This window comes from Hordeum vulgare, chromosome 5H (genome assembly GCF_904849725.1).
Source record: "Hordeum vulgare subsp. vulgare chromosome 5H, MorexV3_pseudomolecules_assembly, whole genome shotgun sequence".
NCBI lineage: Eukaryota > Viridiplantae > Streptophyta > Magnoliopsida > Poales > Poaceae > Hordeum > Hordeum vulgare.
In genome coordinates this window covers 225,966,721-225,993,765 of record NC_058522.1, presented here as the reverse complement: position 1 = coordinate 225,993,765, position 27,045 = coordinate 225,966,721, and the positions used below count along the sequence as shown (strand labels likewise).

General features: G+C 47.8%; 1 protein-coding gene across 1 annotated transcript in view; it reads left to right on the top strand.

Moving 5' to 3' along the window:
- The first annotated feature begins 12,950 nt into the window (after window positions 1-12,950).
- The window catches only part of LOC123395524, a 40,948-nt gene continuing 26,853 nt past the window's right edge, over window positions 12,951-27,045 (top strand). Inside the window, exon 1 of the mRNA XM_045090525.1 lies at window positions 12,951-13,314. Coding sequence (XP_044946460.1) covers window positions 13,134-13,314 — 181 coding nt within the window. The 5' untranslated portion in view covers window positions 12,951-13,133. The remainder of the gene's footprint in view (window positions 13,315-27,045) is intronic.

The window sequence follows — 27,045 nt, the reverse complement described above, 5'->3', positions numbered from 1 at the left end:
GCGTACAATGCTTTGAAGGCTGAAAAGATTCAGCTTGCTGCGGAACTAGAGGCAGCTGTGCATGACTTGGCTGGCGTGAAGGGTGCTCTTGCTGAACGAGAGAAGTCCTGGAGGAGTCCCGTGAGGCAAACAAGGCATTGGTGGCCGAAATTGAGAAAATGGGGAAACAAAGAACTGAGCTAATGGGTCAGATGAAGTTGATGAACAGTCGATGCATATCGCAGGAGAAGTACGTCAGTGACTGGGCTAGGAAGATGATTGCGCTGCTCGGTGGTAAGTTTATTCCGAGTGCTTCTTGACTTTGTATTTCATTCTGCGCTTACTTTCTGCTCGTCTTGTCTTTGCAGATTTTTGTATGGACGCTGAGGCTGAAGCAGCTGACGTTGAGCGGTCGGTTATTCCGAATGTTCCACTCGGCGACGACGCCAATCGAGACATGCTCTGAGCGCACATTCGCCTTGGCAGAGTGGGACCTTTCATCGGTCGCCTGAGAGAGGTCGTCGGCCGAATCGACAAGGAGCTGTGGCCCGAAGACGAGTCCCGGCGGGAGATAGAAGGGTTGATGACTCGGCTGGAGGACGTCCCGAACCGAGTGCAGGCATGGAAGAAGTCTGCTGCTCGCTTTGGTGCGGACGTGGCGCTGTCGCTGGTCCGAGTGCACTGCAAGGAAGCTCGCGAAGAGAAGCTGAAGGCGTTGCAGGTCGCCAACACCAAGAAGCTGCGATTCGAAGATTTCATGGAGACCTTCCTTGAGAGCGCCACTCGCATCGCAGACGGGATCGACCTCGACACTTTCGTGGAGCCTGCCAGTCCCAGTGCCAGTCCTGACGACGCTTGAAAAACTTTACCTCGGTATGCCGAGTGGTACTTGTATCAAACTTTGGCCACTGTTGTTGGCCGTCACATTCGTGGTTCGGTGTGGATAAGCTTGATCTACACCGAACCGACTATCGTTGAATCAACTTTGAATTTGAATCGAATATTTTGCTCTTCCTTTGCTAAAAAATTCTTGACACGATTTTGGCTCGTGGTTTCTGTTTGGCGTTTCTTGGTGAAGCCAGTGGCAAACATGCGGAGCATGTAGTTGTCAGTTGTCTTGACATCTGCATGAGTCTCAATGAGGGTCTGCTAAGCCTCCGAGTGGATCTCTAGGATACACTCAAAGGGAGTTCTTTACTTAGGCGATTCGTTGTCGCAGCTAAGTCTTCGAGCGCGACTGTAAGGTCGCACTCGGAGCGAGTTGCTACTCATGTAATTGTCAGTTGTCTTGACATCTACATGAGCCTCAATGAGGGTATTTGCTACTCATGTAATTGTCAGTTGTCTTGACATCTACATGAGCCTCAATGAGGGTCTGCTAAGCCTCCGAGTGGATCTCTAAGATACACTCGAAGGAAGCTTTTTTACTTAGGCGATTCTTGATCGCAGCCAAGTCCCCGAGTGCGACGTTTAGAGCACACTCGGAGAAAGTTAGTGCTTAGGCGATTCTGGATCGCAGCTAAGTCCCCGAGTGCGACGTTTAGTGCACACTCGGAAAAAATTAGTACTTAGGCGATTCTTGATCGCAGCTAAGTCCCCGAGTGCAACATTTTAGTGCACACTCGGAGAAAGTTAGTACTTACACGATTCTGGATCGCAGCTAAGTCCCCGAGTGCGACGTTTAGTGCACACTCGGAGAAAGTTAGTACTTAGGCGATTCTGGATCGCAGCTAAGTCCCCGAGTGCGATGTTTAGTGCACACTCGGAGAAAGTTTGTACTTAGGCGATTCTAGATCGCAGCTAAGTCCCCGAGTGCGACGTTTAGTGCACACTCGGAGAAAGTTAGTACTTAGGCAATTCTGGATCGCAGCTAAGTCCCCAGTGTGACGTTTAGTGCACACTCGAAGAAAGTTTGTACTTAGGCGATTCTGGATCGCAGCTAAGTCCCCGAGTGCGACGTTTAGTGCACACTCGGAGAAAGTTAGTACTTAGGCGATTCTGGATCGCAGCTAAGTCCCCGAATGCGACGTTTAGTGCACACTCGGAGAAAGTTAGTACTTAGGCGATTATGGATCGCAGCTAAGTCCCCGAGTGCGACGTTTAGTGCACGCTCGAAGAAAGTTTTTTTTTGAGACCGGAGTCTGCCAACGCGGAAGAATTTTGAATCTGCAAAAACTCAATCTCCTTTGTATTGCTTCAACGATACTTGTTCTTTACATTGCTTCAGTCGACGGTCACGTGTAGAAGCGCTTCAGGAGATCTCCGTTCCATGCTCGTGGCTCGTCTGTTTCCCTGTTGAGGTTGTAGAGTCGATATGCTCTGTTGTTCAGCACCTTGGAGATGATGAAGGGTCCTTCCCACGCGGGAGCCAACTTGTGAGGTCTCTGCTGATCCACTCGGAGCACCAGGTCGCCTGCTTGGAATGTACGACTCCTGACGTGCCGCGCGTGAAATTGCCGCAGATCTTGTTGATAAATGGTTGAGCGAGTCAGTGCCATCTCGCGCTCCTCTTCTAGAAGGTCCACTCCGTCTTGCCTGGCTTGCTCTGCTTCGGCTTCGTAGAAGAGTTCGACTCGTGGAGCGTTGTGAAGCAAGTCACTCGGAAGGACTGCCTCTGCTCCGTAAACGAGGAAGAACGGGGATCGCCCTGTAGATCTATTTGGAGTTGTGCGAAGGCCCCACAGCACCGAAGGCAGCTCGGTGACCCATGCGCCGGCAGCATGTCCAACTTCTCGCAGGAGTCGAGGCTTCAACCCTTGAAGAATAAGTCCATTCGCCCGCTCTGCTTGTCCGTTTGTTTGGGGATGCGCCACAGATGCAAAATCCACTCGGATACCTTGACCTGTACAGAAACCTTTGAATCTGTCCGAGTCAAAGTTTGTGCCATTGTCAGTGATTATGTTGTGCGGTACCCCGAATCTGGAGATGATGTCCCTGACAAACTTGATGGCCGTAAGGGCGTCGAGCTTCTTGATGGGCTTGGCTTCAATCCACTTGGTGAACTTGTCGACTGCCACCAACAGATGTGTAAATCCCCCTTGGCCTGTCCTGAATGGACCGACTGTATCTAATCCCCATACTGCAAACGGCCAAACAAGAGGGATTGTCTTCAGCGCGGATGTTGGCTTGTGGGATTTGTTCGAGTAGAACTGACAGCCTTCGCATCGGTCGACCATTTCCTTCGCCATTTCATTCGCCTGCAACCAGAAGAAACCAGCTCCGAATGCTTTGGCGACGATTGCTCTTGAGGAGGCATGATGACCGCAGGTTCCCGAGTGAATTTCTTCCAGGATTAACTGTCCCTCCTCAGGGGAGATGCATCGTTGAAGGACGCCTGAAACACTTTCTTTGTACAACTGGCCATCAATGACGGTGAACGACTTCAACCTGCGGATGATCTGCCTGGCTTGGACCTCATCTTCTGGTAATTCTTGCCTTTGGATGTACGCAATGAACGACACAGTCCACTCGGGGATGACAGCGAGAATCTCCATGATCAGATCAACCACAACGGGGACCTCGACTTCAGTCGGATCTGTCGAGCTCTTTGGTTGTACTGGTTCCTCTATGAAGGGATCTTCTTTAACTGAGGGAAGGTGTAGGTGCTCGAGGCAGACATCACTCAGGACTGGTCTCCGAGTGGATCCAAGTTTTGCCAATTCATCAGCTGCTTGGTTTTTCAGTCGCGGAACATGGTGGAGTTCCAGTCCTTCAAACTTTTTCTCGAGCTTCCTCACCGCGTTGCAGTATGTAGTCATGGTGGGGTTCCTTACGTCCCACTCCTGCATCACTTGATTAACCACCAAATCTGAATCGCCATAGACCATCAGGCGACGGACGTCGAGTGAGATGGCCATGCGTAATCCATAAAGGAGAGCTTCATACTCTGCCTCGTTGTTGGAGGAATCGAAATGTATCTGCAACACATACTTGAGTTTGTTGCCCTTTGGCGATATGATCACAACACCAGCGCCGGAGCCATTCAACATCTTGGACCCATCGATGAACATTGTCCAATGAGCCGAGTAGATGTGAGTCGGTTGCTGTTGTTCTACCCATTCTGCTATGAAGTCAGCCAGAGCTTGAGACTTTATAGCTTTCTTGGCCTCGAACTTGATGTCACAGTATAACATCTCCATTGCCCACTTCGCCACTCGGCCCGATGCGTCCCGATTGTGGAGGATTTCCGACAACGGAGCATCAGAAACGACAGACACCGAGTGGTCTTGGAAATAATGAGCCACCTTCTTCGCAGTCATGTAAATCTCGTAAATAAGTTTTTGATAGTGGGGATACCTCTGCTTAGAAGGAGTCAGGACTTCGGAGACATAATACACTGGCCGCTGAACCTTGTATGCTCTGCCTTCTTCTTCGCGTTCGACTGTGAGAACAGTGCTGACGACTTGATTTGTAGCCGCGATGTACAGAAGAAGGGGTTCTTTACTGAGCGGAGCAGTAAGAACCGGCTGGGTGGAAAGTAGGACTTTGAGGTCGTCGAATGCGATTTGGGCTTCGTCTGTCCAAAGTATCTGATTTCTTCATGAGTCGGTACAGAGGTAGTGCCTTCTCGCCGAGTCGACTGATAAACCCGCTCAAAGCCGCTAGGCAACCTGTGAGCCTTTGAACATCGTGTATTCTGACCGGCCGCTCCATTCGGACGATGGTCCCGATCTTTTCGGGGTTGACATCGATCCCTCGTTCGGAAACGAAGAAACCGAGTAACTTTCCGCTGGGAACACTGAATGAACACTTGGCTGGGTTGAGCTTGATATCGTACCTACGAAGGTTGGCGAATGTTTCTGCCAAGTCAGTCAGCAGGTCGGAACCTTTGCGTGACTTGACTACGATATCATCCATATACGCCTCCACATTTCGACCGATCTGGTCAAGGAGGCATTTTTGGATCATGCGCATAAAAGTTGCTCCCGCATTCTTCAAACCGAATGGCATAGTGATGTAGCAAAAGCACCCAAATGGGGTGATGAAAGCTATTTTTAATTCATCGGGGCCATACAGACAGATCTAATGATAGCCCGAGTAGGCATCAAGAAATGACAAACGCTCGCAACCCGCAGTCGAATCGACAATTTGATCAATGCGGGGGAGCGGGAAATGGTCTTTCGGGCAGACCTTATTGAGATGCTTGAAGTCGATGCACATTCGAAGAGACTTGTCCTTCTTGGGCACCATGACAACATTGGCGAGCCACTCGGAGTAGTGTACCTCGCGAATGAAGTTGGCTGCCAAAAGCTTAGCCACCTCTTCTCCGATTGCCTTCCTCTTGTGCGCGGCGGACCGACGCGGGCGTTCTCGGACAGGCCGAGCAGCAGGATCCACATGCAGTCGGTGCTCAGCCAACTCCCTGGGTACACCTGGCATGTCAGCGGGCTTCCATGCGAAAATGTCCCAGTTCTCACGGAGGAATTGGATGAGCTCGGCTTCCTATTTTGGATCGAGGGTGGTGGAGATGTTCGTCGGGGCAGCGGTGTCATCCGTCGGGTGGATGCTGACCTTCTTCGTTTCTCCCGCCAACTGGAATGCGTACTCCGAAGCTGGCTTCTTCGAACGCTCAAGTCAGTGGGGTCGGTTGTCTTCTTGTACTCGTCGAGCTCGAGGACAGCCATCTGCTGATCGGCGATCCTCGATCCCTGCTGCACACACTCCTCGGCCCGTTGCCGATTGCCTGTGACAGTGATCACACCTTTGGGACCTGGCATCTTTAGCTTCAGGTATATGTAACATGGACGGGCCATGAAACGCGCATACGCCGGACGGCCGAGAATCGCGTGGTATGCACTCTGGAAGTCCACCACCTCGAATGTTAGCTTTTCCTTGTGGAAGTTCTTGTCGGAGCCGAAGACGACGTCCAACGCGATCTGGCCGAGTGACTTGGCCTTTCGTCCAGGGACGACTCCATGGAACTGCATGCTGCTCTCGCTAAGTTTGGACATCGGAATGCCCATCCCCTTGAGAGTGTCGGCGTACATGATGTTCAAGCCGCTGCCGCCGTCCATGAGGACTTTGCGCAGTCGGACTCCTTCCATCACCGGGTCGACGACCAGGGCCTGCCTCCCTGGGGTGGGCACGTGTGCTGGATGATCCGACTGGTCAAAGGTGATCGCAGTCTGAGACCATTTGAGGAACATGGGGTTGGTTGGGGTGGCCATGTTCACCTCCCTGTTCACCAGCTTCAGTCGACTCTTGCTTTCAACGCCAGCAAAAATCATCAGTGTTGCATGGACTTGGGGGAACGGATCCTCCTTGTCCTCCTCATCCTGTTCATTGTCCTTTTCACTCGGCTGCCCTTCGCCGAACCCGTGGATCAGGAGGCGACATTGCCGAGTGGTATGCTTCGGAAATATGGCGTTGCCTTCTTCATCCATCTTCGTGTGGATTGGACATGGCTGGTCCAGGATGTGGTTTCCGAACTGCTTCTTCTTGGGGGTGAACTGAGCCTTCCCCTTGCCCTTGAACTTGGCATTGGTAACAGCTGCGGCCTCTGCCTGCGGAGTGGACGTAGCTTTCTGCTTCTGCTTCCGAGTGTTGTTCCCGTCTCCATCGGCGACTGCTTTGTGCTTGCCGCTATGAATGCGGTCCTCTTCTTCTCCATTTGCATAGCATGCCGCTATCTCCATCATCTTGCTCATGGAGATGTCGCCTGTCCGACCGAACTTCAGGTACAGATCTCTGTACCGCACGCCTGCCTTGAAGGCGCAGACTGCTTGGTGCTCTGTGACGTTCTCCACCGTGTGGTAGAGGGTTGTCCAACGCTGGATGAAATCGCGCAGGGGCTCATTCTGCTTCTGGACACAGTGCTGGAGCTCTACGAGACCAGCGAGGCGTTTGCACGTGCCCTCGAAGGTCCTGATGAAGACTCGGGCCAGATCTGCCCAGCTGTAGATGCTTGAAGGAGCCAACTGGTTCAACCACGCACGTGCCGAGCTGTCGAGCATTAGGGGGAGATGTTTCATGGCAACCTGGTCATCTCCGCCATCGATCTGGGCTGCCACTCGGTAGTCGTCCAGCCATGTTTCTGGCTTGGATTCTCCTATAAACTTGCTGATCCCCGTCGCCAATCGGAAGTTAGGAGGGATGTCAGCCGAACGGATGGCCCGACTGAAACACTCGGGGCCAGAGATGATGGTCCTGCTTCCACTCGGACGGTCTCTATCGTGACCATCACGGTGGGCTCGGCTCCTGTTGACCTTCCTCTGGGCGATGTATCCTCTTGCGTCGGGCCTTGGATCATAAGTGTCACCGACCGAACGCCGATCATCATGATGTCGGGGCCCGTAGGGCCCACCCCGCGGAGGGGTGCGTGAACGGCGACGATCTTCGGGATTCATGGAACGGCTGCCTCCCCTGTGTCGCTGATGAGAATCGGGGCTGAAAACTGACTGATGCGTGTTTGTGTGAACAGAACTGTTGTGGATCCTGTTGTGCGACTGGGAGACCGCCGAATTCTGCTGCTGCACCGTGTGCAACAGGGCACGGATCTGCTCGATCCCTCTGCCAGCCTCTGAATCAGTCGGCTGAAGGGAATCGGCTATCTTGGCAGCGGCAGCCAGGTTGAGGACGGGTGTGCAGAACACCTCCACGTTGCTCTGACGAGTGCGCCGACTGGCAGAACGGCGGGGCTGACGGCGAGCGCCGGATGTTTCGCCGACTTCGTGCTCGTTTCGACCGGTTTGGCGGGGACTTTCATGGGAATTGGCCATGTGCACTTCGGCTGCAGGCCCGCGACCCAAGTACTCGGATGGCAACTCAGTCGGAACCGAGTCCGAGCGATGGGATGGCGGCGCAACTACAACGGATTCGAGGACCGCCACTTGTGAAGACGCGTTCTGGCACGCCTGGGCGTGTTGCACCCAACGCTAGAGCCGCGGACGGCGAGACCGCTTGTTGCGGCGCGTGACGGGGGCGAAGGTCGACACCGGAGCCGACTGCTGGAGAAGAAGGATGCCGCAGGCGCCGGCACGGAAGTGCGTAGCCCCACGACTGGGGAGCGCCTCAACGTCGAGAGGGGCATCCCGAAGCCATGCCGAATCATCGACGATGAAGGAGAGAGCGCCGAAGAGGATCTCATGATCCATGCACAAATCTCCACCGGATGACATGATGAAAAGATGTAGTCGCAAACTCGCCGGAAGTCGCTTAGACGCCTGCCCCACGGTGGGCGCCAACTGTCGTGGGTATAAGTCGGACAGTAGATGTGTAGGGTACGAAAGGATGGGCGGAGCCTTAGCTACGGCGAGGTTGTATGAGTTCAGGCCCCTCTACGGTGGAGGTAAAAGCCCTACGTCTCAATGCTCTTGGGAGCTTGATGTCGAGTGGAATATGGATTACAGTGAAATGCTAACCCCTGCACCAGTGGGGAAGGGCGGCTTATATAGAGTGCGCTGCCCTTCACAACGGTTCGGTGCACAGGGGTGGTGTAGTGGCGAATAAATGCCTACGTTACAGGTAACGTATGCCTTAAATGCTAATAATGGTACATGAAAACGTATGACCGTTGCCCTCCAGGGGGGTTACGATGTACAGAGTGGAATCTAGTCGGTAAGTTTGATACGTTCCGAATGCTCATCTCCGACTGGATGATGGAGGAATCGTCGCCGACTGGATGATGGGAAGTCCTTAATTCAGTCGGAACTGACTAAGGGCCTTGTCCCTTATGAAGGGTAGTCCTTGGGTAGGACCTATAGGGCAGGCCTATGACCCTACCCTGGGACTATAACCCCATCAGGTTAGCCCACCCCGGACTTAGGATGATGAGGAATATAATTAACAACTCGCATGGCCATAATGTTAACATGAAGAACTTCCCGAATCTCGATGATTTCGTATGCTCTGCATGCGCCACGGGGAAGTTAGTCATTAGGCCGTCGCCCCTAAAGGTGAGGGATGAAATCCCCGCGTTTTTGGAACGTATCCAAGGGGACATATGCGGTCCAATTCAGCCCCTGACAGGGCCATTTAGGTACTTCATGGTGCTCTTCAATGCTTCCTTCAAATGGTCCAACGTTTTCCTGCTGTCAACAAGGAACCATGCCTTTGCAAAGTTGATCTCTGAGATCATACAAATGAGGAATAATTTCCCTGGTCATCGTATAAAGTCTATTCGAATGGACAACGTTGGAGAATTTACTTCAAAGGCGTTCGATGATTATTTCATGGCAACACGAATCAAAGTTGAGCACTCGGTACCGCACGTTCATACATAGAATGGACTTGCCGAGGCATTGATCAAAAGAATTAAATTCATTGCCTGACCGCTCCTTCAGGGTTGTAATTTACCAACTACATGTTGGGGCCACACTGGGTTACACGCGACCAAACTCATCAATTTTAGACCGTCAGCCTACAACATCCACTCTCTTGTTCAGCTTGCACAAGGGTCGGCACCAAAAAATTCCCACCTTCATAGGTTCGATTGCCCGGTATACGTACCAATACCACCACCCCAGCGATCGGCAATGGGCCCGCTCCGTAAGTTGGGGATATATGTTGGTTATGAGACTGTGTCCATAATCAGGTATCTGGACCCCATGAGAGGCTACTGTCACATGGCTCGTTTTGCTGATTGCATTTTTGACGTGGATTTTTTTCCCGACTTTAGGGGGAGAGAATCAACCCCTTGATGCTAAAAGTCAAGAAATCACGTGGCAAGCCACGGGAATCCACGCCCATCACCTGCGCACTACTGAGACTGAGAGAGAAGTCCAAAAGATAATAGATTTGCAGTCATTAGCAAATCAACTTCCTGACCACTTTAGTGACTTAAAGACTGTGACGAAATCGCATGTGCATGCACGCAATGCACCGGAAAGGGTCGAAATACCAAAGAAGAATGATGGTATACCCGCTCCCGTCCAAAGGCCTAAAAGGACGAGAGATCCGGCTTCTCAAATCCCAAGTACTCGGGGACGCCTAACGAAAAAGGATACGAGAGACTTATCATAGCCTGTCACCAAAGTGCCCCAAAGTGAAATGGGGAGCTAGTCGAGACCTGACAGAAGTATAAAAAATTCAGCGCATGAAATTCCGGACCTAAACTTTCCCATAGGGGAAACACCCAGCGGAGATGTGTGCGCACACATCGACGCGGGAAGTCTGGTGGACCTTGCTCCGAGAATGGGAAATTTGGTAGAGCAAGTATTGGCGCCACATGCGCTCCATGACGAAATGGCCATAGATTATATTTATACGGGAGAGTCTCTGAACCGAGCAACGTTGATTGTCGACATCAACTTTGCTATGAAAATTGCCTCAATCATAGATCTTGACCCTGAGCCTAAAACGCTTGCTGATTGCAAGAAAAGGTCGGATTGGAATGATTGGCAGAAGGCAATTACTGCCGAATTATTATCTCTCAACAAAAGGAAGGTGTTTGGACCACTTTGTCGAACCCCTCCCCATATTCGCCCGGTTGGCCATAGGTGGGTTTTTGTTCGAAAGAGAGATGAAAATAATAAGGTAGTAAGGTACAAAGCAAGGCTTGTTGCTCAAGGGTTTACTCAACGACCCGATGTCGATTTTGAGGAGACATATTCCCCGGTCATGGATGGAGTTACCTTTAGATACTTGATCTCAATGGCAGTAAACATGGGCTTGAAAATGAAATTGCTGGATGTTGTCACTGCTTACCTATATGGTAACTTGGATTCGAACATATACATGAAGGTTCCTGAAGGTATCCTTGTTCCGAACGATGATAGAGCAAACAAGAGTCTATACAGTGTCCAACTTCAAAAGGCATTGTATGGACTTAGACAGTCTGGTAGAATGTGGTATAATCGCCTAAGCGATTTCCTTCATCAGAAGGGCTACACGAGCAATATAGATTGCCCATGTGTTTTTATTCGACGATCCCAAGATGGATTCTGTATAATCTCGGTGTACGTAGACGATTTAAACATAATCGGTACACCTGAGGATATCGAGGAAGCGAGTTCCTACCAAATGTCGGAATTCGAGATGAAGGACTTGGGTAAAACCAAGTTCTGTCTAGGTCTACAACTTGAACATTCCCCTGATGGGATTCTAGTGCACGAGTCTACCTACGCCCGGAAGGTGTTGGAAAGATTTGAATTTGACAAGGCATATCCTTTTAAGACCCCGATGGTCGGGAGATCTTTGTAGCCAGACAAGGACCCGTTCAGGCCTAAGGAAGAGGGGGAGGAAACTCTGAGACCAGAGGTTCCTTACCTGAGTACAGTTGGGGCACTCATGTACCTCGCGAATTGTACACGGCCACACATTGCTTTCGCCGTCAATTTGCTAGCTAGGTATAGTTCTGAACCTACCAAGAGACATTGGAAAGGTGTCAAGGACGTCTTCCGCTACCTGCAAGGGACCAAAGATCTCGACCTATTTTATAGAAGGAATCAAGACCTGTCCCTTATAGGCTATGCCGATGCTGGGTACCTGTCGGACCCGCAAGATTGCAAATCACAGACTGAATATGTTTTCCTTTGTGGTGGAACTGCATTCTCCTGGAGATCAACCAAGCAAACACTTGTGTCGACCTCCACAAACTACTCGGAAATAATGACACTATTCGAAGCGTCAAAGGAATGTGTATCGCTTCGGCGGATGATCAACCACATTCAGCAGACGTGTGGGATGAACACCGTATAAACCCCTACCATTATCTATGAGGATAACGCTGCTTGTGTTGCACAAGTTCATATGGTTATGTGAAGAGTAACCTCACAAAACATATTAGTCCCAAGTTCTTCTATGCACACGAATTGCAACAGATGAACGAGGTGAGAGTCTTGCATACTAAGTCGTGTGACAATCTTGCTGATATGTTCACTAAATCATTACCGGCATCGTCTTTTGAGAGGTGTGTGCGTGGAAACAGTGTGATGAGACTTAGAGAGATGCAAGGTTCAGGGGGAGAAACTTCACAAATTCGTTACTGAAATCTCAATCCTGATGATTCAGTAATCAACCAGGTGGTTGAGTGGATTGTACTCTTTTTCCCTTGAGTGAGTTTTCCTGATGTTTCTCACCTAAGGTTTTTAACGAGGCAATTCGTGTAATGCAACAACGTATACTATGTGTTCTTTCTCCATATTTTTCTCACTGGGTTTTCTAGAGTTTTTGAGGCATGGATATACGGATAATTACCCAAGGGGGAGTGTTGGGAAACTGACTGGGCCTCGGCCCGGCGCGGCATGCGCGTGCATAGGCTAGCGCGAGCCCCTATCGTTTCCTAAATGTACGTTAGATGGGTACTTATCCCTTCCCCCTATACCCCTATATAAAGAGGGGATATGCCATCATTGTAACAGAGACTTGATGATTAATAAAGTTTTGTTCCTCTCTCTACTTCCTGATGTTCTGTGACTCTGTGTGTTCGGCTACTTCATCTACAACGTCCGCTCTCGCTCCGTAATCTTAGACCAGACTCGTCGGCAGGAGTTGCAAACATTTCTCATAAGGTATGTCATTATTAGGGCATGTACAATGGAGGCAACACCTAGTGGTGGTCTCAAGTGCCACATTAGCTCAGGCTATAACACACAAAGAAAATATCCAACGCATGTGATGTCATGTGGTAGCCTCTTGAGGTGAGGAAAAATATCGAAAGAAGAGTAAGTAAAAGAAAATTGGGTAGCTGCACTCTCGTTCTCTCTCATCAGCTATCTAGAGGACAACACTTTTTTGATGAAGCGGTTGGCTCCTCTGCAGGATGCACCTGGCACCTGCAAACTACTGTCTTTTTTATCAGGCTTGTTCACAATGGCTCGTCTCTGACGTGGAACACGTGAAGCACCGGCGTTGTACATGCCCTTATACATGCCCTAACACCTGCCCAGCCCACTCCGACAAACGTTGTTGTCGTCACGTGCACACCGAGGCACAATGATTTAGGTAGGTCCACCGCTCCCAAAAAAAAAGTAGGTCCACCGCGTGGCGCACCACGCCTCTTCTGTTTATTCGCTCACACAGTGACGTGGACCATACAGCGACCGGGTGCGCCTAGCAATTGCACTAGCAACCACTTCCCCTCCGTCATCGCATTCCCAAACCCCTCCGAGCTTTCTTTTTAACCGCCGCTTCTGCTCGTCGCCGGATTACGATTAGCCCGAACCCTCGTCGTGTACGCGTGTGCTGCTGCTGCTGCTGCTGCCGCTGCCTGCGTGATGGCGTCGGCAGCGGAGGAGAAGCATAAGAAGCAGGAGGCGGAGGCGGGGTTGGCGATTGGGGGCAGAGGTGTGGACGTGAGGAAGGACGGGGTGGCGAGGGAGGTGGTGCGGATGGAGAGGGAGGCGGTGATCCCCATCATCAAGCCCAAACTAGTAATGAAGCTCGCCGACCTCATCGGTAAGTATCCACTCGCTAATAAAACGTCACGCTCGCGATTGCGAATTAATTGGGTCACCACCTCCCTCGCCTTCCGTCTTCAGCAGTCCCATCTCTGTATCTCGCTTGTCTGGTTTGTACGTGGCACTTCTCTTCTTTGCCGTAAAATGCAGTAAGATAAGATGAATATAGTTTACCAAAAGTACGTTGTGCCGCAATCAACAAACTGTAGCTCCTACTCCCTCCGTTCCTAAATATAAGTCTTTTAAGAGATTTCACTAGTAGTCTACATACAGAGCAAAATGAGTGAATCTATATTCTAAAGTATGTCTATATACATCCTTATATAGTCCACTAGTGGAATATCTAAAAAGACTTATATTTAGGAACGGAGGGAGTAAAATATATGTGCTTCAGTACCATACCTGACTGGACATACAGTGGAGTACAAAATTACAGCTGATAGTGGCTTCTGTAAGAGGAATAGAGATTGATGGAATTGATGATGTATTTGTCACGCCCAGAGGGGGTTCAGAGCAAGAACATGTATGATTTCGACTCAGATCTCGTTCGAGGAAGGGAAAGTAAGCTGCTAGGGTTTATATTACTATAAGATATATGTTTAAGCAATGAGCTCATAGAATGTCCATGCGGAGTACAGAGGAGAGCTGGTGGCTTTATAGCCCCGCTGGCACAAGGTGACGGCTACAGTTACATGAAACGGTACAATAAGTAAATAACGTTTCGGTAATAACGGCGAGCGTGCGAGCTGTTGGATCTTGAATCTCGGACGTCCCTTTACTGAAGGTGTTGATCGCCCTTGACTGACGATACAGGTCTGACAATACCCCCGGGTAGAAGCGAACTTGTCCTCAAGGAGGTTACCGATTGAACCACCTGACGATGGTTGCTTTGAAAAAGGCTGGAAAGGTCTTCTTCATGAATGCAGCATCTTCCCAAGAAGCGTCATTTGGGGGCAGATTAGCCCATTGCACGAGCCATTGGACCACAGGAAGATTGTTGCGAGGAACTTGACGCGTCTCCAGAACCAGAACCGGTTCAATCAAGATCATTCCGTCCGATCGCACTAAGGGAAGATCAGGGCATGGAATGGCCTTTTGTCCCACATGTTTCTTCAGTTGACTGACGTGGAAGACTGGATGGATGCTGGTGTTGTCTGGTAGGAGGAGTTTGTAGGCGACATTCCCCACTTTAGCAAGGATGCGGAAAGGGCCATAGTACTTACTTTGGAGCTTAATTGTGAGTATGCAGTCCGAAGGCATTCAGGCGATAAGGCTGCATTTTGAGGTAAACCATGTCGCCCACTTCCAAGGTCCTTTCAGTGCGCTTCCGGTCAGCATATTTTTTCATGCGAGCTTGAGCAGCAATGAGATTGCTTTTCAAGTGCTGGAGAAGTGCCTCCCTGTCAGTAAAGAACTGCCGAGCGTCCTCTGTCATACTGTCTGGTAAGATATTCTCATAGATATTGGGAGGTGGGTAACCATAAGCTGCTTCAAATGGTGTTTTCTGAAGGGAGGTGTGGTAGGAAGTGTTGTACCAGAATTCTGCCATTGCCAGGTGTTTTGCCCATTTCTTCGGTTGCATTGAACTGAGACAGCGCAAATAGTTCTCGATGCACTGGTTCACACGTTCAGTTTGACCATCAGACTCTGGTCTGGGTGATATGCAGAGCTGTAACACAGTTCTATTCCCATGCCCTTGAAAATGTCTTGCCAGAATTGGCCGCTGAAAATGCGATCACGATCAGACACGATGGCCAATGGTGGGCCATGAAGTTTGATCACATTATCAATGAAAGCTTGAGCCACAGTTTGGACAGTGTAAGGGTGGGACAGAGGGATAAAATGTGCAAACTTGGATAGCCTGTCCACTACTACCAGAATAACATCGTGTCCATTTGATTTTGGTAGTCCTTCAATGAAGTCCATGCTCAGGTGTGTCCATACCATGTCAGGAATTTGGAGAGGATCCAAGTAGCCCGGATAGGGACAATTTTCCCCTTTGTTTTTCTGGCATGTTGGGCACTCTGCCACAAATTGATCTACTGCTTGCTTCAGGCCTGGCCCATAGAAGATTTGCTTGATTTGGTGGTAGGTAGCTTTTCTTCCAGAATGTCCTCCAATGGCAGATGCATGTAGTGCTGTGAGTAATTTTGTTCTCAGGTTCACATCTTTGCCCACATAGATTTTTCCTTTGTGTCCGATAATTCCTGAGTGCAGAGTGTTCTGGTTTTCAGAATTATTTGGAGCTAGTAACAATCTTTCCAGCAAGGACTGGCATGTGCTATCCTGTGCATATGATTGTTCTACTGCAGAAATCCACTGTGGGGTAACCATAGAGATAGCCATGAGGGAATTTCTCCTGGATAGAGCATCAGCAACAATGTTTTCCTTGCCCTTCTTGTATTGGAGAGTGAAATTGAATTCTAGTAATTTCAACATGAGTTTGTGCTGGATACTTGTGGTAATCTTATGGTCTGTCATGAACTGCAGACTCTGGTGATCAGTTTTGATGATAAGATCATTCCCAAGGAAATAATGCCTCCACCTCTTGAGGGAAGCAATGATTGCTAGTGCTTCTTTTTCATAGGTTGATAGTGCAACATTTTTAGGGCAGAGGGTAGAGCTAAAATAAGCCAGAGGTCTGCCTTTCTGCATCATGATTGCTCCCAATCCAGCTCCAGATGCATCAGTTTCCAAGGTAAATGGTTCAGAGAAATCAGGAAGTGCTAATACTGGTGCATTTATCATGGCCTGTTTCAGGTTCTGGAAAGCAGTGGTTTGCAGGTCTGTCCAACAGAAACTGTCTTTTCTCAGTATGTCATGCAGTGGCTTGGCAATGGTGCCAAAGTTTTTAACAAATCTCCTGTAGTACCCACAGAGGCCTAAGAATCCTCTGAGCTGTTTAGGGGTGGTAGGTACTGGCCACTCAGCAACTGTTGTTACTTTTGATGGATCAGTAAAGACTCCTTCACCAGTAATGATATGGCCTAAGTAGTCCCCTTGCTTAGCAGCAAAAACACACTTGGAGAGCTTGGCAAAGAGTTGATGTTCTTTCAGGAGTTGCAGGATAATTTGCAAGTGTTCCAAGTGTTCAGATAGGGATTTGCTGAATATGAGGATATCATCAAAAAAGACCAGCACAAATTTCCTTAAATAGGGGCCAAAAATGCTATTCATGAGGGCTTGGAAAGTCCCAGGTGCATTAGCAAGTCCAAAAGGCATGACCAGAAACTCATAATGACCAAAGTATGTTCTGAAAGCAGTTTTGGGGATATCCTGTTCATCCATTCTCACTTGATGATATCCAGATCTGAGGTCCAATTTAGTGAAATATGTGGCACCATGTAATTCATCCAATAAATCCTCAATCACAGGTATGGGAAACTTATTTTTGATAGTGGCAGCATTCAGTTTTCTGTAATCTATGCACATTCTCCAAGTGCCATCCTTCTTCATGACCAGAATTGCTGGGGAAGAATATGGGCTTTCACTAGCTCTTATTATTTTATCTCTGAGCATAGAATCAATCTGCCTCTCTAGCTCATTCCTCTGCATGTGTGGTACTCTGTAGGGTCTGGAGTTTGGTGGAAATGCCTGCTCTTTTAGGGGAATGTTGTGGTCATATGCTCTTTTGGGTGGTAAACCTTTGGGTTCTTGGAAAACTTCAGGGAACTGTTGCAGTACTTCCTGGACAGGGGGTGGAACTTCTTTCTGTACTGGTGCCTTCAGTGAGGTATCTCTGATGAGATGCAACACATAACCAGGAGCACCTAATGCCAAGAGTTTGTCCAGTTCAGCTGCCTCAATGGGAGTTGCATCAGCAAGGGTGTCACAGGCTTTAATAGTATCAAGAGTTTGTTTATCCAGCATTACAGAAATATGTCTTGGGTTGTAGTGGAATGCTACAGGACTGTGTTGAGCCATCCAATCACTTCCTAGTACTATATCATGCCCAGGGAGTTTACTCTGAATTGTTGTTGGAACTTGGTGTTGCCTGCAATGAAAGTTGTAGATGGCACATAAGAACCAGACCACAGTGTCCCTCCTCCAGCAACTGTTACAGCTCTAGAGGTATCTTTCAGTATTGTGCAGTTGGTAGATAGGGCAAACTTTAAGCTGATGAAAGTGGGGTTGCTCCCAGAATCCACTAAAGCAATTCCTTGTTTCCCCCCAATCTGAACCAATAGAGATATGGTATTGACATTGTCAGACTGCATGGCTTGTGCAGATAGTGTCATGCAGTGCTCCTCTTGCTGTACTTGTTCTTCATCATAATGTTCATCTATTTCCTCAGATTCTTTTGGTTTTCTTTTGGTTGTTCAGTGGGGTTTTCTCCAGTAAGGACATTTAAGACAGGGGCCATTTTACATTTGTGGCCATGAAACCAAGCATCACCACATCTCCAACACTTGCCAGGCTCTCTAGCTCTTTGATTGACAACAGTTGGTTTGGACTCTGTTGGCTTTTCAGGGATAAGTGTGTGAGTTTTTTGGTAACCTGTGGGGTTTCTGTCGGCCCCAGAGTAACTGGTGTATGATTTCTTTTCAGCTGCTCCTTTTTCCAAATCAACTGCCAACCAGTAAGCTTCTGTCAGGTTTGTAGGTCTTAAGGATCTCACTTGGAATTTGATCTGGGGACGGAGCCCATTAACATAACACCTGACAAACCAGTTCTCATCCATGATAGGGTTATCTACTTGTACCTCAGCCATCAGATCTTCAAACTGATCAGTGTATTCTGAAACAGTGAAGGTGCTCTGCTTGAGTGTGTTGAATTTGTCGGTCAGTTGATAAGAGCTTGCTGAAGAGAATCTGCGCAATATCTCCTCAGAAAACTTTTTTTTTTCGAAAAGGAGGCCTCGCCCCGGCCTCTGCATCGAGTGATGCATACAGCCATTTATTTAATAACTGAAAAGATCCAAAATAGGTACAAAGTCGAAAGTAAAGGAAAAAGAAATTACAAGGCGATCAACGCCTAAGCCGAAGATATGAATAGGAGTAGTTGACTAATTCCCTATTCTATCAGCATGTCGCCATCCATATCGGCTGAAGATAGCCTGAGCTACCATCTCCCATTGGGCACATCTAGTAACCAAAGGCTACCTGGTTTCCACAGGAGTGAGTAAGGACCACATGCGGATCAAGGCGGTAGCCCTGAAGGTGACCTGCAAAAAGTTAATAGATTGTTGTCTGTTAAAAACTAGGTCATTTCTGCAGTTCCATATAGCCCACAAAAGTGCAGAAGTTTCAACTCGAATTAGCTTAGCGAACGAGACATTAACCCCGTCAAGCCACGTCCCAAATAACATGTTAATGCTAGTAGGCGGGGTAATGTTAAAAGCAATATGGATTGAGCGCCATAATATTTTAGCCATGGGGCAGTCCAGAAAGAGGTGCTTGATTGTTTCATACGTCTGACAGAAGCTACATCTTCGATTTCCTTTCCAATTTCCTCACAAAACTGTGCCCATGTTAACTGTTTCTTCAAGATTCCTGAGCGACGCAGCCAGATATCAGCTCTGCCTGTTACATAGAGCTGTGCCAAGTTAACTTTATATTCAGCTGGTGCTCCAGCCATCTGAAAGTATTTTTCACATTGGCGAATCCAGCCAGCTGGGTTATCTCCATCAAAACGAGGGAAGCCCATGCGTGGGCCTTTGGTCATGCTTTTGAGGAACTGTGTACGCATCTCCTGCTCGTACTGCTTCTGGAAATCGTCCCAGTTCTGACGAACACCAGGTGGTTGAAAACCATGAAACCCCGGAGTACGTGCAGTTTTGTATGCTGCTGTTGGTGTGACATTGCCTGAATGGATTTCCACCATCTGGTTTGCTCCGAAACCTGGTGGAATGGTAGGTCTAGGTACCTGAATTGGTGCTAGGTGAGGTGGGATCTAAGAAGCTACCTGCCTTGTTTTTTCTTGTTCCACCATGAGACGCCTGCGCATTTCTTCAGTTAAAGTTCTGTCCACTGCCACTGTTTCCTTCTGTGGTTGTTGTGGAGGGAGCATTGTTGTTTGATCAGGGGATAGTTTGCCCTGCTGGGCAGAACTCGAAGCTTCATTAGGTCGGAGGGACTTGAGCACATCCGCCATAGTAGCTAGTTGAGAATTCAGAGTAGAGGCTGCTTTCTGTACTCCATCCAGTACCGAGACCATGGTGTCCTGTTTGAGATTGATGTTGTGTACATCCTTACGCAAGTCATCCACTTCACCCCTCAGATCTGCTGTTTCTTCACGATGCTGCAGAAATTCACCTTTCATCGCAAGCAGATCAGCCACATCTGACTCCTCGAGGCTTGATTTAGAGCGCCCCATACTGATTCAGTGGATGCAGAGAGGAATTTTACCGCCGGACCTCGCCGGGAACCCGATCTAGCATCGAATCCTGCCGCCGCCCGCGATTACGCCTCCGGAACAGCACCACCCGTAGCTTGACCTGGGATTTTACTGGAAAAGCTAGATGCTCAACCAACCAGTCGCGCTCACGAGTTGCCGTCGAATGGTTCTACCGCCGCCGTCGCTGCCGAGAAAAAGGGAGGGAAGGGTGGGAAATCACTGCGGCAGCTCTGATCTATCTCGTCGCAGAGGAAAGACTGCGCTCATGATACCAATTGTCACGCCCCAGAGGAGAGGGGGTTCAGAGCAAGAACATGTATGATTTCGACTCAGATCTCGTTTGAGGAAGGGAAAGTAAGCTGCTAGGGTTTATATTACTATAAGATATATGTTTAAGCAATGAGCTCATAGAATATCCATGTCGAGTACAGTGGAGAGCTGGTGGCTTTATAGCCCCGCTGGCACAAGGTGACGGCTACAGTCACATGAAACGGTACAGTAAGTAAATAACGTTTTGGTAATAACGGCGAGCGTGCGAGCCGTTGGATCTTGAATCTCGGACGTCCCTTTACTGAAGGTGTTGATCGCCCTTGATTGACGATACAGGTCTGACAGTATTGCTTGAGCCTTATGGACGAATATGTAGGAGTACATGATTTTCTTACAGTACAAGACAAAGTAGAATAAATCTTACTCTCCTACATTTCCTAAACAATCAAGATACTCAACATCTCCTCGCAATCACAAGGTAGTGATGCAGACTGTGAGACTAGAGAAGAATTCAAAGGTTGTAAGCCTACGGGCATCCTCCCACAGTCATAATGGTGGATACATCGCGGATGTTGTGTTTGGATTGAAAACTGACAAGGTTGCTCAAGCAAGGCGGTAGCCCTTTGCGCCGAAGTCGAGGTAGCCGTGGTCGGGGTCGAATCGGGGGTGGCTGGTGTCGAGATGGATGTAGGCGAGTTGTTGGTGGAGGAGCCCGATCGGATCAAGGCAATGACGGCTGGCGCGGAGCGACGTGCGGTTGGAGGTGCGGACATCAGCCGTTCCGGGCTCCCACGTGGGGCGCGAGGCCGCCGAGTCGGAGAAGATGCTGGTGTACTCGATGCCGAAGTCGGATAGTTTCTAGTAGTTACTATCTAATCCGTATTAGAGTCACACAAGCACAATAAACAACACCATTTGTTAATGAGGTTTACCGACATGGCTACATCCCGGGGTATGAGTACGGGCGCACCTCCCATATACTAAATCAACATAGTAAAGTTGACGATAAGCACGCCTCCGACCACCCACAACGCCTGATGCCTTTATATAATAGATCCGGGTTATAAGTGTCTGACGGATGCGCTCGCTGCAACCAGATAGTGTAGCTGCACTAATAAGTATTTGGGCTGATTAAAACCTTCCGCTAATTACAAGTCCAATTGTATCTAACTCCTACACATAATATTTCACACATATTTTAGTACTCCACTTTGGCGAATGTGCTCTCGCTATCTTGAAGCCACCATGCATGAATCTCCATGTACCTTGGAATTGAATATTTGAAGCATGAACACCGCTGCTACTTCCTTGACTTCACATAACTTCACCTGCAATTGTAGTACCTGCTTTTTCTCCAACACGGTTAATGCTCCCGCAACAATTAAGTTCTCTCCTGTTTTGTGTTCCCTATTTCCTGGACTTTGGTTTAACATCATCACTCATCTACCATAAAGTCACGAGATCTGATAATACCATTGTATCATCACCCTGATAGCTTTTTCCCTGATCTGTGTGAAAGTGAGCACCTCACATATTGGATGTCACTTATAAGAATTTTTGAACTCACCATCCTCGCATTTGTTGACTGCATGTATGAACTTGGAAGAATTTTCTGTTGGCCTTTAGTCATCTTAAGTCAAACTCGCAGTTGTCTTGTCCCTTTTTCTGGATAGTCTTTTATGTGTCCTGCAACTATAACACTATGCCTGCCTCGGCATTCTTCGCTCACACTTTGTCATGTGCATCGAACACCACAGAATATACACCATGTACTTTCGAGCTTTTGACAACTTTAGACTTTCCATCCTTTCTCAGATTCGACATGGTCAACTCTGGTCCATCTTCCTAGTACTGATAGACCTAATCATCAACTTGAACTTGGAACTCGCCAACACTTCTTCATCTCCCTCTACACACTTTGTCTCACCACATGTCTGACCATCAGTGCCTTGGTTTGACACCATGTCCCGTGCTTACCTCACGCCTTGTTGCTATTACCGCGTCGAGCCTCTGCTTTTCCGGTCAAGTATACTAGGTCGTGAATCCACACCACCTCAACCCCCACTACAGAGAACCATTGATCATCGCCTTCAATGCCGAGTTTCATGTACCCCTCGGACAATTTGATCCCAGCCAGAGCAATGTCCCTCGCTTTTCCTGCTAAAATAGTCTTTCGACTCTCTGGATCCTTATACTGTAGCCCCTTCATTAGCCGAGTGAAGTCCTTCATTAGACTCTAGCTCCACTTTCAACATGACTCTATGGTGGTTGTACGAGCCATCTTGCGTGTCGACTACAAACTCTTCTGTGTACACTATTGGATCAATCCCGCGCCATTGCCATGTCGAATCGCACAAGCCCTCGATATGCGCCACCTTTTCCACGTGTAGAATTCTGTCATCATCAGCATCACGCTCCTATGTCATCGTGTCGATATCACCATCATCTTCTATTTTGACTGTGTCGGTCCGCCAAACTGTCCAGGGCATAGGCCTTGTATGTCCGACCGCACCTGGACTTGTTTGACTGCACGACACACTCCAGACTCCACAAGCCTTATGCGTACGCCACCGCATGTGATCCATCTTGATCAACTTGGCATCCTGCTACACCATCAAACATACCCGTTGCATAAACATATTGTGGGTACCTCAGCCTAGCTGACTGAAGCCTCCCCGTGCATCCTACAACGATCCCATGATCATTGTGTCGCTGCACATAGTTGAAATGCTATCAAGAGAACATCCATATGTACCGAGCTTTTACTTACATAGTTGTGACCATTATTTGGTCGCGGTGATGAATACCAGTATACCACTTCAAAATTTTAGCAGAAACTTCAAATGCATCAAGTAGATCCATCAGGTACTCCACAAGCGGCTCACTGGAATTGCGTCCTAGTTTCGCATTTGTCATCATAATCTTGTCTTCTTCTCAAGTCTGGCCAAATCAACAAGCCAGGTGAGTACATTAAATGTGGTCGCAAGGAACCACAAGGAGGCGGTATCTAGTAGAGAGTACGGTAGCGCTATAGCGAGCGAGAGCGCAAAACACTAATTCTGCGCTCCGCCTGCTGCAAGCGTGTGGCTCAGCCAATGAAGTTGCCTTGACAGGCTAATGCGGGTAAAAGCGCCTGCCCACAAAAGCAATGGAATTTAATCCGGTACTGTGGATGCAAGGACAACCCTTTGCCTCACAAGTGCATGCATCCTGTTAAACGAAGATAAAATTACTGGAAATCATAGTTATACTATTAAATGGGTTACCATAAGTCACCCATCACTTCTCCACCCTGCAATAAAGCCAACTGGGTTTTCTTTTTTATTCATGCTCGTAAAATAATTTATTCACATAGTAATGTTCTAGTGAAAAATATTGTTCTTCTAATAAATGCTCGAAAAAACTCAAATTAGTATAAGAATTTAGTTTTAGTAATAAGTGTTGCCTAAGAAGTCATGGCATATCAGAGTGGGAAACAATTATGTAGAGATGCATCCTAGTAATTGTTCTCGTGTCTTATTAGCCATTACAATTGATTCTAGTAAAATTCAAAGTAAATAATTGGTATTTGATCTGGCAAAAGAGTAAACCCATACTGAAGTGCAAAAATAATTGTATGTCAGAGTATTTTATTTTTGAAATTCATCTCATAAAACAATTAATATAATGTCCGCACATTAGTCAAGTAATTGACCTCGTAAAGCAATTACTATAATGTAGCATAGTAACAATTATACTAGGAAACATGGTAATGAAAATAATGGGTCGTCAGCCTGCTAATACCAACAAAATAGTTGGCAAACATGGTAATGAAAATAATGGGTCGTCAGCCTGCTAATACCAACAAAATAGTTGGCAAACATGGTAATGAATGAAATGGGTTACTGGCCCCTTGTACACAAGTTATACTACTAGCTAGTTTGGATTAGTATTGTCCTGCTTCAGTTACCATGGATGGATGGCTAATTACGATCAATTTGCCAGCCATGTGCGCGTTCCCAGTCGTCTCATTTTTTGGGTGTGTTGTTGGACTAGTTGCGCTAACTAAAAGGCACGCTGGTACCCAGAGTGAGTCGGAGCGTAGGCTAATTACAGTACGCTCCCGCTCACTTGATCATAAGCTAAGTTTAATTTTTGAAATACTATAGTATTTTGCAAAGTATTTGAAAACATCAGTTTATAAACAACATGTAACTAAAATAGTGATATAATCCGAGTGTGAAGATACAGTTGATCTTCTTTCACCAAATCATACCAACATTTATAATACAAATCCAATATCATCATAATCCAAATCTAATACCATCATTGTTGACATTCAAAAAATAACTTTCAACTAGGGGTATCCTTGGTCACGTGGTTGGAGGTGAGTAGGCATTGGTGCATATGGCAAGACTTATAGAGAAGGTCGCCACACACTCGATAGAGTGACACAACGATGTTTTTGAAATAGGTTCAGTCGCCTCGTGGGAGCACGACATACGTCCTATGGAAGGATCATCAAATTGTAGCCTGATGCACGAAACACTTAAGAGTGTGACGCTTCTTGAGTCCCAAGACTCCCGACCAATCCAGGCCTTTGAAGGTCCCTCGAACTCCGAATCTTGACCTCCCTAACTCTCCTAAGAGAGCTAGTAGGGGATAGTGGCCCTCCTCTCGAGTTTATTCAAGTGGGAATGAGTGATTTACATGCCTATGGGGGCCTTATATAGCCTAGAGATCCTTGACAAATGACCAAGGCTATACTTGAAATAAAGAGGTGGAAAGATAGAACTAGGTAATTTTTCATCCTTCGACGCATATGCCTATAATTGGGCTAGGAGGTGGTTGTGGTAGATTAAAGGGAGAATCCCTACACTATCGGGGGGCTTCCTTGCTTGGGCTTGGGCCTTTTTGTTCTCTTGCCTTCATCTTCAACTTATTCTTCCATGTGATCTTTTTTCCTTTGACTTCTTGACCATGAAGCCTTGCTTGGACTTTTGTTGACTAGGATGGTCGTCTTGGACCATGGTTGGCCTTCTTGACTTGTTGACTGGCCTTGACTATTGTTGACTGCCTATATGGTTTGCCATGTAGGATAGGGGGTGGGACCTTGAGTAGGGACGAAGCCATTACTACAAGAGTCCCTTGAGCCGAAGTCAGCAAAGTCTTCTTTGTGGCTTTGGGTCACTAAGTTTGGTCTGGGGGCACTTCTCTTGATGTATTGGTCTAATCGACGTTATTGAAGCTTTGAGGAATTCTGGATAAGCTTTGGTGATGCTCGTTGGCGATGGTCGGGGTTGTTGAAATATAGGTGGATTGCCTAGCCCTTTCGATCAGTTCAGACTTTTGGTTGCGTTGGCTAGTGCATGAAGCTTAACATGGTATTAGAGCTAAGGTCTTGAGTTCTAGTCCTGGCTTTCGCAATTTATCAAAAAATTGTTGTCTTGTACCGACTAAGATGCGGTCCTTTCCGATCTGGGGATCGAGGCCCCGAATTGGAAATGAGCGCATCTAAGCGTCTCGCAAACAAGGTATCATAGCACATACATAATAATAACAGATTGACAATCAGGGGTTCAATTGCCATCTCATAAATATATCAGAGTACATCACGCATACAATCAAAGTAGTTCCGCTACGGACTACAAAACAAGGAAAATGGCTATACTACCCTGCCTGCTGGCCCACGATCACGACCACGCCTCAATCTTCTGGATAGTTCACGTACAGGCGGTCGTTCTCTTCATCGTACTGCCACACCAGCTGTGTGCCCTCGGGATCACCTGTCTCTGGGGTACCTAAACCTGTTGGTGTTGTGAAGGAATCTGTGAGCCACGGGGACTCCGCAATCTATGACCCCGGTGCCAGAACTAGTCAAGTTATTAGGTTGGATAGGGTAGAGTGTTTAAGGTTGCAGCATCCTAAGCTTGATATGATGGCTAACTTACGTAGAACATTTATGAAGGTGGTCTATACTAGCGGTCGAGAATACTTGATCACTAAGTGATCCTGAACACCTACCTACGTCATTCATAACCCCACCGTGTTCCCGATCGAAGAGAGATCTTCGAGGGGACAGTCACGGTTACGCACACAGTTGGCAATTTTATTAGCTTATGTTTAAGTTATCTATTACCGGATGTTAACAAAATATTCCAAGTTGCCACATAACCGTGGGCACGACTTTCCGAAAGATTAAACCCTGCAGGGGTGCTCCAACTAGTCCATCACAAACGTACACAGGCCGCAAAGTAATCTTCTATCACGAATCTCGTGATCTCGTCGGATTTCTTAGAGAAAAACCTCAACTCTGGGGAGAACCAAAGCTTCACCGGGATTCCTATACGCAAGATATATCGCTAAGGTAAGACAAGACTAGCAGGACCTCCCGACGTGTCGACGACCCTGATAAGAGCCGCGTATCTCAGTCTCAGGACACGCGGGATGAGCGATGGTTACCACGCCAAAACACCGAGTTGCCTCGGGGAGCGTAATAAGCTGCTCTGGGTTGGACCAACACTCATGAGGAGCACTGGTCCGGGTTGTTGATTAAATTCCTTGGGGTAGCTATTCCCTATGCAGATTATTATTAAGTGATTAGCAAATTAACACCAATGTTGGGTCCTGCTGGACAAGTCTTAACACTACGCGATTTATCGAGGGGGTCCCCATAACAACCCCGAACGTGTTAGGAGCGATCAATATGGAATCAAACACCGGTAGCCGGTAACTATGGCGGCAATAACAGAACAAAGCACCCGGCAAAAGGCTAGGCCTTCCGTTATTTACCAAGTATATAGGTGCATTAATTAAATAACAGAATTAAGATAATGATATCAACCTCATGTTATCACATGAGACAAAGCACCTGCATCTAGCAACGCTAACATTAGTAGCTGAGCAAGCCTACTTAGCCATTCAAGTTTGCTAGGAAGGGATCAGTGTTTGGGTTCATGGCATAACAAGAGGCAAATATTTCAGTGGTAGGCAGCGAGCATATGACAAGGAAACGTAATCTAGCATAACAAGTCTAGAGATGGAATCAAGGTCATATCATCTTGTTTGTGATATCCTCAGCTTGGAATGGTTCTTGTTCGTCCTGCACGTACTCTCCTGAATCCACGTATTCGTTCTCCGATCC